At 40.0% G+C, this 16,039-nt stretch overlaps 1 protein-coding gene across 1 annotated transcript; it reads right to left on the reverse strand.

The window, feature by feature from the left end:
• Positions 1-14,270, reverse strand: LOC136768810 (polyserase-2-like). The gene is made up of 10 exons (XM_066723186.1): positions 14,161-14,270; positions 9,934-9,954; positions 9,338-9,500; positions 7,106-7,377; positions 6,368-6,525; positions 5,905-6,160; positions 3,268-3,403; positions 1,999-2,237; positions 1,696-1,787; positions 1-1,579 (listed from the first exon to the last, which is right to left on the reverse strand). Exons 1-10 carry the CDS (start codon positions 14,210-14,212, stop codon positions 1,331-1,333), a joined length of 1,638 nt encoding a protein of 545 aa, XP_066579283.1. The 5' UTR covers positions 14,213-14,270; the 3' UTR covers positions 1-1,330.
• Between the last annotated feature and the right edge of the window lie 1,769 nt (positions 14,271-16,039).

Raw genomic sequence — 16,039 nt, forward strand, 5'->3', positions numbered from 1 at the left:
TTCATTCATTGCATACTTTATTTATACATTTATTCATTTATTTACACATGTATTTATTTATTTCCCATTTCCTGCTTTGCTCTTTACATTTCTCAGTGCGCTTAAATTTCAAAGCATCTTCTCTATTTCTTTTACTTTTTCAATGTGATGAAAACCCATTTGTCAATCACAGCTAATGGGCAGTATCCAGTACACTTAATGGCTAATCCAGTACACTGTATAATGGGATTCCTGTGGGGTTTCATTGTGTAGATGATTATATGATTAAATAATTGTATCTATTGAAATGAACAACAATACATGTTTTGACTCTTTCTTTCTTTTGAAACCACACTACACAGAGTGTATTGGCTTTCCAAAATATACACCAACCACTGTAAGAGCAACAACATCAGCTACTTTCTGGCACTAGTCTGGAGACAAGGGTAATATTGTTAGTGACATACCGGAATAAAAGCTCAATTTGCAGCTACTGGACAGCAAAATCACAGGAAAGATGCAATTGGTCAACAGTTTAAACTTCAGCATAATCCAAAAGTCACTGACAGTCAAAATGCTGCACTGTTTCAGTCCATCCAATCCGCTCCCTGCCAGCTTGAATAAAGCCCCGCCTCCAGCAACAAGATCCGACTGAACAATACAGGGACTGTTCAGTAACTTTCTCTGGCAATGTCCAGATCAACTGTGAGAAAGACTAATGACACAATAATAAATAAAATTCATAAAAATATATGGTGCTATATCTGCTTTAATTGAATTATAAAACATTAACAGGTTTACAGGTGTAATCAAATTAGAGGTATTAAATGAAAGCTATGAAAATAAAATTAATTCAAATTAATTACTTTTCATTTCACTTGGCTCTGTTACTCCATAAGGTTAATAGTCTAACCTCTCCCAAATCCATGATACACTTATAATTAAATAAAATTGGCATGTCATTGCAGAGCTAATTGTGTATAGTCTTCAGAGAGGTTTCAATAAGTATTTGTTCCAGAAATTGGAGACCTACCATACCTTACTGTTTGTCTTGTGCCTGTGACTTATGATTGATGATTTTTCTGCAAAGGTGATCCTATCTTCGGTGGACGTGTGATAGAGAGTGTGTGACTGTGTGCCAGTGTGAGTGATAGTGGTGATCTGTCCTGTGGTGGAATGGGTGATACAAGTGAGGTTCCTGTAATGGGGGTCAAATGGATGCAGTATATATTCTAAATTATGTGTTTTAAATCCTTTGAAGCAAGTGATTATATTTTTATGAGCAACATTTAGTGTAAGTGTGCTAGTATGAGGATCCACAAGAGGCCAGTCATGAGTTCAGTCACACTGCCTAGATCCAGATTGCCAGCAGTGGGAAAAGAATAAGTGAGACTGCCTGGATGGCCTTGGGAGCAGAGCTCGAGATAGATCTAAGGATGGGCAGGCTGGGGCCCACATTCTCCAGCAGGAAGTTTTCGAACTTGGTTATGTCGGTGAACTCCCTGGGCAGGAGGGCGCGATCCTCTTTTTCAACAGTGATGACACTGACCTGAACCCATCCTGAGAACAGATTACAGACCAGGGGACCACCCTGGTATCCCTGTGGGAGAGAGAGACAGAGAGGTTGAGAGAGCAACCAGGAGAGAGATGAAAAATACATCCATCAGAGTAACAAATTAAGAAAGAGTAGTGAGGGTCAGACAGAGGTGCTGGTACCTGCTTCAGGTTCAGGGGTTTGGTACAGATTGAATCGGGAGAGGAGTTGTCGTCACACTGGGTGATTCTCACTGTCTCTTGCTCAAGCATCTCTGGTGGCAAAGAGGCAGACACTAGTTTTCAGTCATTACTGTTAAGAGGGAACAAATATCAGCTTTCTCTATTAGCACTCTCTATATCTGCTTTGTGAGCATTGCAAATGGGTCTCCCAGAGGTTGGCCAATTGTTCAGGTGGGTGGAATGGAACAATAAAGAGGTGAAGTCATCAATAGCGTCCCTGTAGTTTTCAGAGCCCTGACTCACCCTCTCCGGTCATGTTGCCCCAGCCAGTAACCCGACAGTCAAGATCCCATCCCATATAGGTGTCTGGGCCTGGCAGGCAGATGGGCAGGATGTTGTTAGTGAAGGAGACCGTAGTGTTCAGTTTCAGGAGGGCAATGTTGGGGCCACTGATGGTGCTGTGGATGATGCTCTCGACTCCCACTGTCACCTCATAGTAGTTGATGCCCAAGAACACTGTCCACTCACTGAGATCCACAGGGCTGGACGGACAGGGACACAGGGGAGCAGGGGTCAATGCAGACCCATACGGATATTACACCAAGTCAACGGCACCACCACACTTCAACTGTACCTGGACAGAATGGCAGGAATGTTGGTGTCACAGTGTCTAAAGTCCCCAGAGTTGCTGTGCTTGGAGTTACCATTTTAATTGTGTTTAAGCTTAAAGAACACAGTGCAGCATATATCCAGTAAGTCATAAACATTCAAGGCTTGGCAAAAATATATTATTCCAATTGCCCCTGCCTGCCCCTCTATATTTCACAAAATGTATCAATTAATTGGATTAATACAATTCCTCACTTGTGTTTTACTGCAATACCAGTTTTGCAGCATCTATAATCACCAGTATTACAGAATCTACAATCACTTGTAGTTATAGTATCATTAGGTGCATCTACACTGACATTTCTGATCTGGATCAAATGCATCAGAATATTAGCATGCAAGTCCAAACTTCATTATATGCATATATTAAATCAGTCCTTTATAACACAGCTATATACAAAAATGTTTTATCTTGTTAAAAATTATTCTAACAAGTAACACCAACATACTTGCATATTTTTTTCACAACTGAAGCATTTAAAATTAAAATACAATTATAATTTTTTGCTAACATAAAATAACAAGCCATTAGATGTTAATTTGAACAGTATTTTATGTATAATATGGGCAGTAGGGAAGTGTTGCTCCACTGATGTGAAGGGTGTTTGTCTGCTCCACATCTCTAAAACACAAGCTGCCGCAGTGCATCTCAGGACATTAAGCTGGTCACACATTTACACTGCCAGGATCAAATGCTACCAATGCATTTGATCTGGATCTGTACCGTCTCCCTGAGAGGAAAATTTGATCAGATCGCCAAGCATTTACACTGCTATTCCTGCATGCATTTGATACAGATCAGAAATGGCAATTCAAAATTGGCTAATGACTTGACCCTGGTACAGTGCAGGGAGGGCAGCTGATAACTAGAGCTGTGTGGACACAGGGGTGATCTGAGTCTACCTGGGAACACACTCTGCGGCTGTCATCACCCACTTGCTGGTGAGCAGAGATCCCCCACACACATGATTCCCATCGCGGCGCAGACTAGCCTGCCAGGGCCAGTCCGCTGATCCCCTGGGCCACCCACAGATGTCTACTGTAAGACACAACAACAGAGAAGAGTTAACCTACAGAGAAACAAGACCTAGATGTCTGATTTTCAGTTATTATTCTCTGTTCTCAAAGTTTTTGTCTGTAAAATCTATTTATATATTGGCTATTAATTTATTTATTTTCTCCTTCTTCTTCTTCTCCTGCACTGTACATTAATAACACGGATTTGATTTTACTCTTCGGGTCTGAGTCTTGAAACACTTGTCTCTCTAGGAATTTCAAAAATCTGCACTGCCACAAGGTTGGCAGACTTCAATCCTGAGAGGCAGGGTGTCTCCTGGTTTTTATTCTAGCCCAGCTCTTATCTCCTTAATTGGTCTAATTAAATAATTATCTGGATGAAATTTGAATACTTCTTTCCAGACTGTGGAATTTTCTGTGGGTGAATTATTTTGACTAATTGACATATTTTAAGTTATCAGTTGTAAAAGGTTGTGAATGAACCCTGGTTATCTGAAAAAGAAAGCACTGCCCAAGGGAGAGGGGTTTCTGTGCACTTCTGTAGGAAGCCCATCGAATACGTCACTCTACTCTATCAAAGCTGCCATTGGCCTCTGCGCATGTCATTCAAACAGGTCCTTTCTACTTCCTGGTGTATAAAAGGTGACGTCTGTGCAGGTTCGTCCTCTTTTGGCGGGAACTAGGAGCGTTTCCTTTTTCAGATAACTGGGGTTGCATTCGCAAACCTATCGTTATTTTTCTATTCGGAAGCCCTGCCCAAGGGGGAGTCACAAGGGAGGAGGCAGCGAGCTGATAAGGGAACCTGCACCAAGGTGTACCGCTAAGGGACCTCGGCAACACAACTCCAGACAGTAATCCCAGGGGCCCTGTAGAAGCGAGGACTGTAGTCATGCTCTTACCGGGAACTGTCTAGAATCAGCATATACAAAGCGGGGCTACAGAGTTCAACTCTTATGCTCTCAATAGCAAGGCCGGCTGCTCTATGAGTATTTTACAGAGGTTTTTACAAAATAAAAAATGTATAACATGCCACAGGTTAACAATCGGTCCAGTCAAATCCTAAGAGAGATCAGGATAAATGAGGAGGAGGTACTAAAGGGATTAGCAGAATTAAAAACAAACAAATCACATGGGCCAGATGGGATATTTCCAACAGTACTTAAAGAAATGAGGGAAATTATTTATAGGCTGCTAACTCAATTATTCCAAATGACACTTAGAACAGGGGATGTGCCAACTGACTGGAAGACAGCAAATGTCATACCAATCCACAAGAAAGGGGACAAAACTGAGCCAGGAAATTACAGACCAATCAGTCTCACCTGCAACATCTGAAAAAATTTTGAAAAAATTATTAGACAGAAAATAGAGGAGCATCTTAATGAAAACCATATTCTTGGAGATAGTCAACATGGGTTTAGACGAGGCAGATCATGTCTTACTAATTTATTAGAAGTTTTTGAACATGCAACTGCAGCTGTAGATCAGGTGAAAGCATATGATATGATATAATATGATATGATAAAGCTTTTGATAAGGTTCCACACCAAAGATTGATCCTCAAATTGGAAGCTGTAGGCATTCAGGGTAATGTAAGAAAAAGGATTATGAACCAGAAATGTGCAGCAGGGGTGCCAGTTAGTGTTTGCACCAAGGGGCACACAATAACTGAAACACTGCCATGAGAAGTGGAGTGCCTAATGGGACTTGCCACTGTAAGCACTTCTCCACTTGGCAACGTTTATGGACACGGGGGCCACCAAACACAATCTTGCTGTTCCCGGACAAAACACCATGTATCCAAACACCGGGGTGTAGGATACAAGCACCGTGGAGCCATGTAGGCTTACCCACACCATGTGTGCTGGGGTTTTTGGGGACTCCGGGTGATGCGGGGTCCAGGGTCCAAGGGGGTCGAGGATAGTAGGCCACCAGCTCAAGCAGGGCCTAAAACAGAGGCCTGCACACATGGATGAGGAGAGAGCTGAGAGAGCAAGATCTCCTACAGCCGCAGTCACGGGCTGTAGTGCGGGTTCAAGCCAGCGGAGGAGCACCTCACGCGGGCGAGATCTGATCTCTTATGACACACGCTGGGCAGCCAGGCCTCGGATTTTACTGCCACTGCTGTGGAGGAAAAAGACCTGTAGACAAAAAACCAACACACCAAGCAGTTGGAATATACAAGGTACTATATAAACACAACTATTATTTTTAAAGTGCTCTATTTGAAATGAATCTGAAACCAAAAGCACAGCCAGAGCCACGGTGTGTGGAAGGAACAGAATTGTATTAGCTATCAAAAATAACTAAGACAATCTGTGGCCCTCCAGGACTAGAGTCTGCACCCCCTATTCTACCTAATGATTGTCATGGATATTACAAGAGCCCTTATAAATCATATCCAGGGTTTAAATCACAAGTCCCATTTGATCGCATTCTGAGAATTCCTCACATATCATCCTACACCACATCCCAGCATTACTACAGTAAAAAATTGTATGTAGTCGGACTCTAAGAGATTACCTGGTTTTGGCTCAATAGGTAATTCAGTGGTTACTTCACATATGTAACTGCTGTCGGCATCAGTGCCGCTGGAAGTGAAGGTCGCAAACCCCGGAATGCTGGCCCCCATCTGCGCTTTGATCCAGTCCTTGTACTGGGACACACTGGCGTACATCCCAGGAAGATTAGGTAGGGCACAGCCTGCTCCAAAACTCACAACACCGGCCTGAATCCAAGCAGGGCCCTGCTTACAGACCAGGGGACCTCCAGAGTCTCCCTGAAGAAAGAGAGAGAGACTATAAGACTAAGAAAGAACCTAAGAAAGTAATCGATTCAGAGGGTGACATTATGTTTGTCTTGGTGTTCTAGTACGTATTAGCACTAGCATTTGATCCAGTCATTTATTGTAGGAACCTAGAAGAAATTATAGAACATCAGAAAGAAGACCAGTAATAATCATAATCAGAAGACGCAGTTTCTGTACCTGACAGGAGTCCTTGCCCCCCTCCAGCAGTCCAGCACAGAGCATGTTGTTGGTGATGCTGCCTGCTCCAAACACCACGTCGTTCAGACAGCCACACTGATTGTTCCCAATGATGGGTATCTCAACCTCCTGCAGGGTCTGTTCCCCTCCCAGAGACACTGAAAGATACCACAGCTGGGAAGTTAATTTACTGCATGTACATCTGTTTTTATGTATGGATTTATTAACAAGAGACAAAGGAGGACAAGATGTAGACCATCTGGAATATGGCAAAATGCAATTAAGGGATTTCCAGGAGCCATTTGAAGCCGAATTTTCAGAATTTCATTAAGGAATCTGGAAGAAGCCTGCAACCAGCAGGAATCCCACACCGATCTAAAGTTAAATAAGTGGAGTTATAAACAATATGTTGGAAGGGTTGGACACTAATCAGGAGTTCAAGCCCTATCTAAATCAATTATTACACTCCATCCATCAAATTCTTATTAGGGTTTGGCAAAGCTTCTGATTTATATAGGTAGGTGGTTTTGGTATCTGTATGTTTTTTTTTCCAAATTCTGAGATTCTGAGATCAGGTAGCATTTTTCAAGAATAACAATCATGTGAAATCAGGTTAGTTTTTGGTGTGCACATAAGAAGGAGGCTATAAACAATCAAAAATTAAAGTGAATAGATTAAACCTAAAATTAGAAGCCCTTTAAATGTGTGTAACTCTTTTGATTAAATCAGTACAATTACCTCCAGAGGCAACATCACCCCAGCCAGTGACCCAGCACTCAGTGCCATTGTAGAAGGTGCTGTTGCTGTCTGCCAGGCAGATGGGCTGGATGTATTTGGTGAAGTTGACAGGGCTGCTCAATTTCATCAGGGTGATGTCATTGTCCTTGGTTGTTGTGTTGTAGTTGGGGTGGACAATGATCTTCAGGACCTCCCTGGACTGTGAGTTGGGGTTAGAGCCCTGCTGTGTGTGTAATCCCAGATACACAGTCCACTGACTGACATTAAGAGGGCTGGACAGAGACAGAGATAGAGATAGAGACGGCAGTGGTTAGTGTCTGGAGTCACAAGTCTCACTCTTACTGTTGTGATGAATCAACTGCAATAATGGCTGATCATGTGTTTACATATGCATTTAAAATCTGGTTTTGTGCCTTTAAGACAAATACCCAACTTTGGTTTCAGGAAGTCTATATAAGCCTACATGCGGCAGTGTAATAAGGGGGGCAGTTCTCTATGGTGCAGAGAGGAAGGTGAAGATGTGGTTGCTAACGTCATTTAGATCCCGAGATCAACCAGAAGCCGGAACAGAATCTAAACTGGTTTGACACTGCTTCTTCTGCTATTGTGGCAGTTTTTCTGTACTCATTGAGATGCTATGGTCTCGTGACACTTTTGCTGTTGCATGAAGGGAAGCGGTGAAGATCAACATTGGACAAGGAGAGAGCTATGTTTCTTTCTATTTCCCTCTTGCTTTCCTGATCTCTTTCTTAAGATCTCTTTGCAGCTCAACATATTCCATGTATTTATTTTAATCTCAATCCCTTTTGTATGTGCTATACAAAATTTTCTTCCTCTTGAAATTTTTGGAACTACTTCTATTAACTCTCCTAGGTTTTGGCGTGCAACACCATCTCTCTCATGGGCTGATTGACCAATTATTCTATATCACTAATACAGCGCAGATCAACAAGCTAGGCCTCCAGATCATAAACCTTGATCTCTAGGATTTCAACATGCTGACAACTTTCACAGATTATGCCTTCTTGGATGAGTTCATCCAGGAAGGCAATCATTCAGCAAACCTGACAATGTAGTAGCCACATGCTTCAAATTTTTTTTTGTTTTTTTTACATCTCTTGGTTCCTGTTGCCTAGTCAACTGCTTAACTTTTGTGACTGAGAAATAGCACAGCTGTTGCTCAACTGCTGTTTAAAGTAGCTTTTGTCTACCTGCCCCCAATTAACTGGCCACACCTGGCTCCTCCTGCAACAGAATTCCTGCCAGTCCTAGACAAAATCTCCCTTCTCCAACCTGGTTACTTTCACAAACTCAGCAGCTGAACTGAATTGACTTCAATATAGGCAAACTACAGACAAAGCTAACTTCAATTAAGGCAAAGTTAAAACAAAATGAGCAATGCTAAGACTGTCTGAAACTAGTAAAACAACAAGATGGCTGCCTCTCACCTGTACTCTCCTGTCTCTCTGTGGCAACTTGCATTGAACTGAAACTGTCACTAATTTTAATTGTTCAGTTTTTTTATTTTGCACTTTTTTACATAATGTATCATGTTTACTTAGCTATTTTTCTTTTTTGCATTCTGTGACTAGTTCGACCATCTTGAGCTTAGAGTAGTCAGTTTTGTTTGGCCAATTTTCCAATAATAAACTTCTTCAATGGACAATTGATGAGCAAGTGTATACTGGACTTTTGTGTACTGTACCACCACCTTGGCCTGTTCTTGAATTTATGAATTTACATTATATTATCAATGGTTGGCTATGATATTGTAGCATATGTTTTGTTGGTCTGATGTGGGGCACAGGGTGCAGCTACATTACTATTGTCTGATAGGCAACGTGGTGTAGAGCTGTCCTGGTGGTGGTTGTGTTTTTTTCATCTGTATTATTGGTGGGAATTGTCCACCTGGTGCCCAAACAATCATTTCATTAAACACGCTGTCACACTGTGTTTAATATCTACTCTTACTGTATGTAAGTGACTGAGCTAATGTATTTAAAGAATCCCTAGTTTGACCAAGAGCAGTACTACCAGAGAGAGACAGAGACAGAGTAAGAGAGGTCAGCATTGTTACAGTCTCTCAGGTGACCAGGGTTAGAGTGTGAAATCATTCGTCCTAACCACCAGGATACCCTTTATTTAATACCCTTTATTTAAGTGTTGCTCTGTCTACAGTTACTGTCTATTCTAACTGTTACTGCCCACAAGTGTCAATCTCTTTCTCCCTACCTTTCGAAGCAGTGTGCGGCAGACAGCACCCATTCACTGGAGATCAGGGAGCCTCCGCATACGTGGGACCCATCCAGATGGAGACTTGCCTGCCAGGGCCAGGACCCGGGCGGGGATGAATCACCCCCCACGATCCTGGTGTTGAGGGGGGCCTGTCCACAAACTGGATTTGGGAAACAAAGAACAGTGCTGCATTTAAAAAATAAGATAATTATGATGATTATTATTTATTCTTTGTTTGTCTTGATGACTTATGTTCAAGCATAATAATTGATGTAGTTTTACTTTACAAGTTTTAGTTTACATAATCTGCTGGAATATCCTGTGATGTCATCTCTAGCTCTAATTCTGTCTCTGATACAATTGTGTACATTTGAAGTTTCCTATCCATTCAACTATTCTGTATCTAATATTGTATCATGGGCATTATTATTTGTAATAGTATTAAACATTTTAGCAATCCTCTCCTGTCTCCCTGTTCTCTATCTTGTCCTCTCTATTGTGACTGGGATTCATTTAAATACTCTTTTGTGTTTTCCTGCTGAAATATATGATAGGAAAAGAAAACAAAATATATATAAATAAAGCAATCTTACCATTAGGCTTAGACTGTGATTCTACAAGAAAGGAAAATAAACAAACAAACAAAAATCATTATTCACTGACTTCCTGATATCCAAGGGCAACAACAGTGATGAAATAATATATACACTTGATTTGAATGAAAAGGAGAGTCTCCATTGTACCATTTCTTCAGCCACAGCTCTGCATGGTCATATCATTGTAGCAGAAAGTGTACACAACCTTCCTTTGCTATTGTGCTGATGGGGCTTGGCAACTAAATTGTTTAAGAATTATTAATAATCTTTTCACTTTTTATTGTGAAGCTGTTCAAACAGTAGTATGTAAACATTGGAATGTGCTTTGTTTAGTTTCTAGAGTGGCAGTCAAATGACTCCACATGAAGTCACATGAATTTTGATCTCCAGGTTGTGAAAGGGTGTTTCCTGGTTACTCAACAAACTTTCTTTCTTGCTTACTAATGCACACTTATTGTGTTGTCTTTGCAATTATCCTACAGGACGGTGAGGTCTGAAACAAGTAACAATACGATTTAATGAATTAAAAATATGTTTCCTTGTTCTTTTGTTCTGAGAATCCACCACGATGAGCAGATCAAACAATACAACTCCACTCATGAACACAAGCACACACACATGTGTCAGACCTGACTTTCCACCACCCACACACAAACTGCACACACTGCAAACTGAGCAGGTTCTTCAGAGAACGAGAAAGACAGAGAAAGATTGTAAAAATTGATACACTGATCTTTTCCCACAGATAATTAGAAACAAAGGGAAAGCAAAACTCAAACACATCAAAAGCTCCATGTTCCCAACCATTGTTTTATTTTATTTTTTGTACATAGGATGGACTGACATTTCCTAATTTCAGGAATGCTGGTATAGGTCTGGGGGGTCTCTCAATTCAACCCCTGCCACCTCTAACCTCCTATCATTTTCATGGTAAATGTAACACAAAGGGTTTATGCAGTTTTAGCATGGTTATGCTCTCCTCTCTACCTGTATTACCTGTGGGCTGGACATGCCTTTGGTGTGCTTAACTGTGAATACTGTGGCACACCAACATTCATATTTCTAATAGCCCAATGGCCTACTTCATGATTCTATTAAAACTAAAAAAGAACAGTTGGGACTATTCCTGACATATCTCTTGATTATGATTAATTTTGGGTAGACTTTTAATTTTAATCGTGGAAGATTCTAGATGAAGACATAACATGTAGTTAAATCAGCAGATCAGTAGCTGTGTAGTTGAACTCAGAACAAGCTGGAGATTATCTGTGAGGTGGGAACGGACTGAACTGGTGAAGAGATTCAGAAGTTCTCTGCTCAACCCCTATCCCTTTATCTGAGCAACTACGTAAAATCTCTGGCACACTGAGAATTGCCTCAAGGAAGATTCCATGCATACTTGCAATACTAAAAATGAGTTCAAAGTTCAATTGTCTGCCAGTTAGCAAGAACAATTTGGCATACGACAGAGCTGTGGCTTGGCAGAGAACAAAATATTCCAGTACCAAGAAACACCCTTAATATTAGATAGTTGTATAAGTAGGATTAGTAAGAATTTAAACAAAGTGTACAATTCATTCACTGTGAAAATAAACACAGTGTGGAAGAATTCATTACATATCCTCTAACAGATCACTATCGCTTTCAGACTTGTGCAATTTGTCCTCTCACCTCTTCTCCTTTCCTTTATCTGGCTGTATAGTTACATTGCATTGAACCAATTCAAACATTAATACGTGTACAAGTGCAATCAAATTAAGGGCATGCAACTATTACTTGCTGTGTGTGTGTACACTGATCAGCCATAACATTATGACCACTGACAGGTGAAGTGAATAACACTGATAATCTCGTTATCATGGCACCTGTCAGTGGGTGGGATATATTAGGCAGCAAGTGAACATTTTGTCCTCAAAGTTGATGTGTTAGAAGCAGGAAAAATGGGCAAGCGTAAGTTTCTGAGCGACTTTGACAAGGGCCAAATTGTGATGGCTAGACGACTGGGTCAGAGCATCTCCAAAACTGCAGCTCCTGTGGGGTGTTCCCAGTCTGCAGTGGTCAGTCCCTATCAAAAGTGGTCCAAGGAAGGAGAAGCGGTGAACTGGCGACAGGGTCATGGGCTGTGCAAGGAGGGATGGGCAGCAGCTCCCGTCTAAAAACAGTCCATATTCACCAATGTCACAAAAAAATGTATTGGAGAAAAAGTGAACATCATGATGCTTAAGCGTCTTATCTTCCTCAGAGCATCGTGAAAAAAGGATGGATGAATCTCTTAAACATATCTGATATAAATTAATCATTAGCACCACCCTTCTATATTCAATTAACAATTATACATCCACACAATTGTTTCAACAAATTGTGAATATTCCATTATTAGTAAGACAAAATGTACATATAATTAATTATCAATCCATTATTCAATTAAAATAATTTAAAAGATTATAGAACATACCTTAATATTAATTTGTTGCTCTTTCAATCAATTATTAGATAATTGACAATGAATTCAAACATTGTTAGACATACATTTTCAAATTAAAGGACACAAATGAATATCTTCATTAAGTTCCAGTGGTTCTAATGTCTATAATGCCAATATCCAATATGCCTCTCTCCTCAGACCAGATTATCTCCTCTTTTAGGTATACTAATCTTCTCCAAACCCACACAACGAAGTGAGTGTTTTGAAGATCCATGCCCAGCTTTCATATAGTGTTTGGCTATAGAGTACTCTACATTTCTAATCGCTGCTTTGTGTTCAGTGATCCAAATCCTAAGTGGTCTTTGAGTCTGTCCCACATAGACTAATGCACAAAGGACACGTCAAACATATAGATAACCCCAGCAGTATTGCAATTGATAAAACCATTTATCTTAATTTTTCTACCAGAGCGAGGATGAGAGATATATTTTGTATTTTGGGTATTGGAACAATGTATGCAATGACCACATTTAAAGTTAGCACTAGAGCAACAAATTAATATTAAGGTTTGTACTATAATATTTTAAATTATTTTAACTTAATAATGGATTGATCATTAATTATATGTAAATTTTGTCTATCTAATAATGAAATATTCACACTTTATTGAAACAATTATGTGGATGCATAATTGTTAATTGAATATTAATGACCTACTGTTGGGTGGTGCTAATGATTAATTTATATCAGATGAGATTCACCCATCCTTTTTTCATGATGCTCTGAGGAAGATAAGTCGAGACGCACAAGTATCATGATGTTCACTTTTTCTCCAATATTTTTTTTTGTGACACTGGTGAATATGTTTTTAGACAGGAGCTGCTGTCCATCATTCCTTGAATGGTTTTCCATTAGATGATAATCTGTTTCATTTAAACATGGGATAACACACCCCGCATTTAAGGTTTTTAAAACTATGATTTGAAAACATTTTCTAGTCTAAAAAGAGTCAAAATATGTGTGCCTGCTCTGTAGAAGTATAGTTTACTGGGAAATATCTTCTCTTCATTGTGAAAAGTACACTAAACAGTCTGTGATGTTACAGAGGACACTTGCACAAGACACTCCATACTGCACAGTCAAAAGTGTTACGTTTAAGCTCACTGGGGCATCCTGTCCCAGACCAGGCAAAGTTAGCTGTAGCCACTGTGAGATGGTACTCAGTGAGAATCATAGAGATAGGTCTCCTTAAAGCACATTTCAGAGATAGTGGACTACAGAGCAAGGAGGAAGAAACCTGTATATAATGTGTATTTGATCACATTCTCAGTTTTCTCTTTGTTAAATAACGGATAACCTTAACTGTTGTGCATGATTTTAATGTGTGTATATATAGACAGACAGAGAGAAAGAGAATATATAACTATATATAATATTAAACTATAGGATTAAAAAACATTAAGTTTTTAATCCAGATTATTTATGGGTGTGTGTTTTTTTTCATATGCTGACTCTGTGAAACATTATGTGTACAACACTGAATTTAATTTTAGTTGACAATTTGTTCCACCCTTGCTCTCCGACAGAGATTTTGGACAACCAGGTCTGCAGCTGTTTTTCTTTCTTTCTTTCTTTTCTGAGATGTATTTATGGTCACACTTGAGCCCTACCCCATGAGTTCTAACCATTAACCCAGGTCTCTGAGTTTTGGACAGTGCTGAGGCTAGAGCAAGGCTAACCTAACACAAACACCTCCAGGTAAATTATGCTGTTATTGGCATCTGAAGACCATTGCTTACCTTGGACCGAGATCAAAGACACGAATAAAACCAAACTGATCCAGTGTGCCATGGTCCTAAAGAGCAATATGTGTGACAGCTCTGTCCCCAGTTCGCCTTTGTCTTCTCTCTGTTTCCTCCCCTCACTCGGTTTCCCTGATGACAAGCATGTATGGATGCAGCTTTTTATACTGTTGCTTCTCTATTGTCATACTGAATCCCTCCTCCTTTTTTACCTTCACATTTCACCATTATATATATTTAGCTTTAAATGCCCCTTGCTCTCTCTCTTTCTCTTTCTCTGAAGTGGTGTTTTGAAGAGTATAATCAATCGCTTATTGTGTCTGAAATAAGAGTAAATCCAGTCGTTGAATTGTAAGGTGGGGTAAATAGCTTGAGGGAAAGGAGATCAATTTCTTCAGGGATTAACACCTTTGCATAAGAGAGGCAGAAGTGTGGAAATCTTCTGGGATAATTGCAGCAAATCAGGTAAAATGACCCCGTGAGAATGGGAGGGGGCCACTGAATTGGTCGTTAACAAACACACAGCAGCACAGATGCCGTGAAGCTGAGGAGCAACTGAGGAAGATGCAGATCACATAAACACTCAAAGAAATCAATATTATCCAAGATGATTAGTTATGGTTCCCTTGCACCACGTTATCAGATTCTTCTTGCCCTTAAATAAAGACGATTCAGACGTCTATACCTGCTTTTGACATATTGTTTAAAATACATTCTAAATCACATATCTGAAAGCAGACAATCAGAGAGCAGCATTTCCAAACATTGGTAACACTTTACAATAAGTACCCCTTATCAGGCATTAACTAATATGTTAGTTAAGATGAACAAACCAGTAACTAATGCATGAGTTCATTTCTCAAGTCCAACAGTCCATATCCAAAGTCAACAGTCCATTTTATGAACAGTCCATGGGTTATGACAAAGGGGTAAACAGTCAATGTAGAAAACAGTCCTTAGGCTCTCAATACTGGAGTCCATAAGTATAAGGGGGCTGGTATAAAAATGTCTGAAAAGGGGGCAGCCATGTAGCCGGTCCTTGTGTTGTGACATATGGCACAGTCTGGAACAGGGGTTGCAAACCACAGTTCTCTTGGCCAACACTGTAGCAGTTAGAAGAACCCAGCTGAATAAGACTCTAGGTGGACGTCACTATCTCCTAGGTAACTAGTAGACTTGTTCCTCCTGGGCACTGCCATCACTTATTATTATTATTATTATTATTATTATTATTATTATTATTATTATTATTTATTTATTTTTTTTTTATTTTTTTTTATTTATTTATTTATTGGCAGACGCCCTTATCCAGGGTGACTTACAAAACATAAGAGCAATACAAAGTGCAAAAATACAGTACAGTTCAAAGCATAATGCAATTTACAAATTCCAATTTACACGCTTCTATAGGAAATATACAGTAAACAATACAAGTCCTAGATCCTAGATAGTAAATGCTAGTAAGTGCAGGTATCATTAAGAGTTAAGGGAAAGTACTGGTAATGTAAACAAGGGGTATGTCACAGCATTACGTTGAATCCGTGCAATTTGATAGAATTTACTTCATAGATAGGTAAGTCTTGCCATCCGATGTACTAGAATGTGAATGAAGTCTTGTGAAGTTTACCTGGGCCTCCTCGGGGTGTAAGGTTTTTGATGAGAACTCGAACACCTGGCTGGAGCACAGAACTTCTCACCTTTCTTGCTATTTTCTGTGGACTTCTGAGCACTTTTTCTTGCAATCTCGTAGTCTTTTTCAATTCCACATTTCCACTTTTCCACATAATCTCTCTGATTACTGACACTTGTCTCAGAGTTCAGCCCAAAAAGCATGTTGACTGGTAGTCTTGAAGATCTCCCATATAACAAGTAAAAT

The sequence above is a fragment of the Amia ocellicauda genome, chromosome 14 (assembly GCF_036373705.1).
Source record: "Amia ocellicauda isolate fAmiCal2 chromosome 14, fAmiCal2.hap1, whole genome shotgun sequence".
Taxonomy (NCBI): Eukaryota; Metazoa; Chordata; class Actinopteri; order Amiiformes; family Amiidae; genus Amia; species Amia ocellicauda.

What these genes read in the sequence shown, in the direction of transcription:
- LOC136768810 (XM_066723186.1), bottom strand. Translation starts at nt 14,212, where the DNA reads ATGGCACACTGGATCAGTTTGGTTTTATTCGTGTCTTTGATCTCGGTC. An exon ending in GGGCAACATGACCGGAGAGG is followed by an intron (nt 1,788 to 1,998) that starts GTGAGTCAGGGC and finishes CTTTGCCACCAG; the next exon opens with AGATGCTTGAGCAAGAGACA. An exon ending in AACCCCTGAACCTGAAGCAG is followed by an intron (nt 1,580 to 1,695) that starts GTACCAGCACCT and finishes TCTCTCCCACAG; the next exon opens with GGATACCAGGGTGGTCCCCT.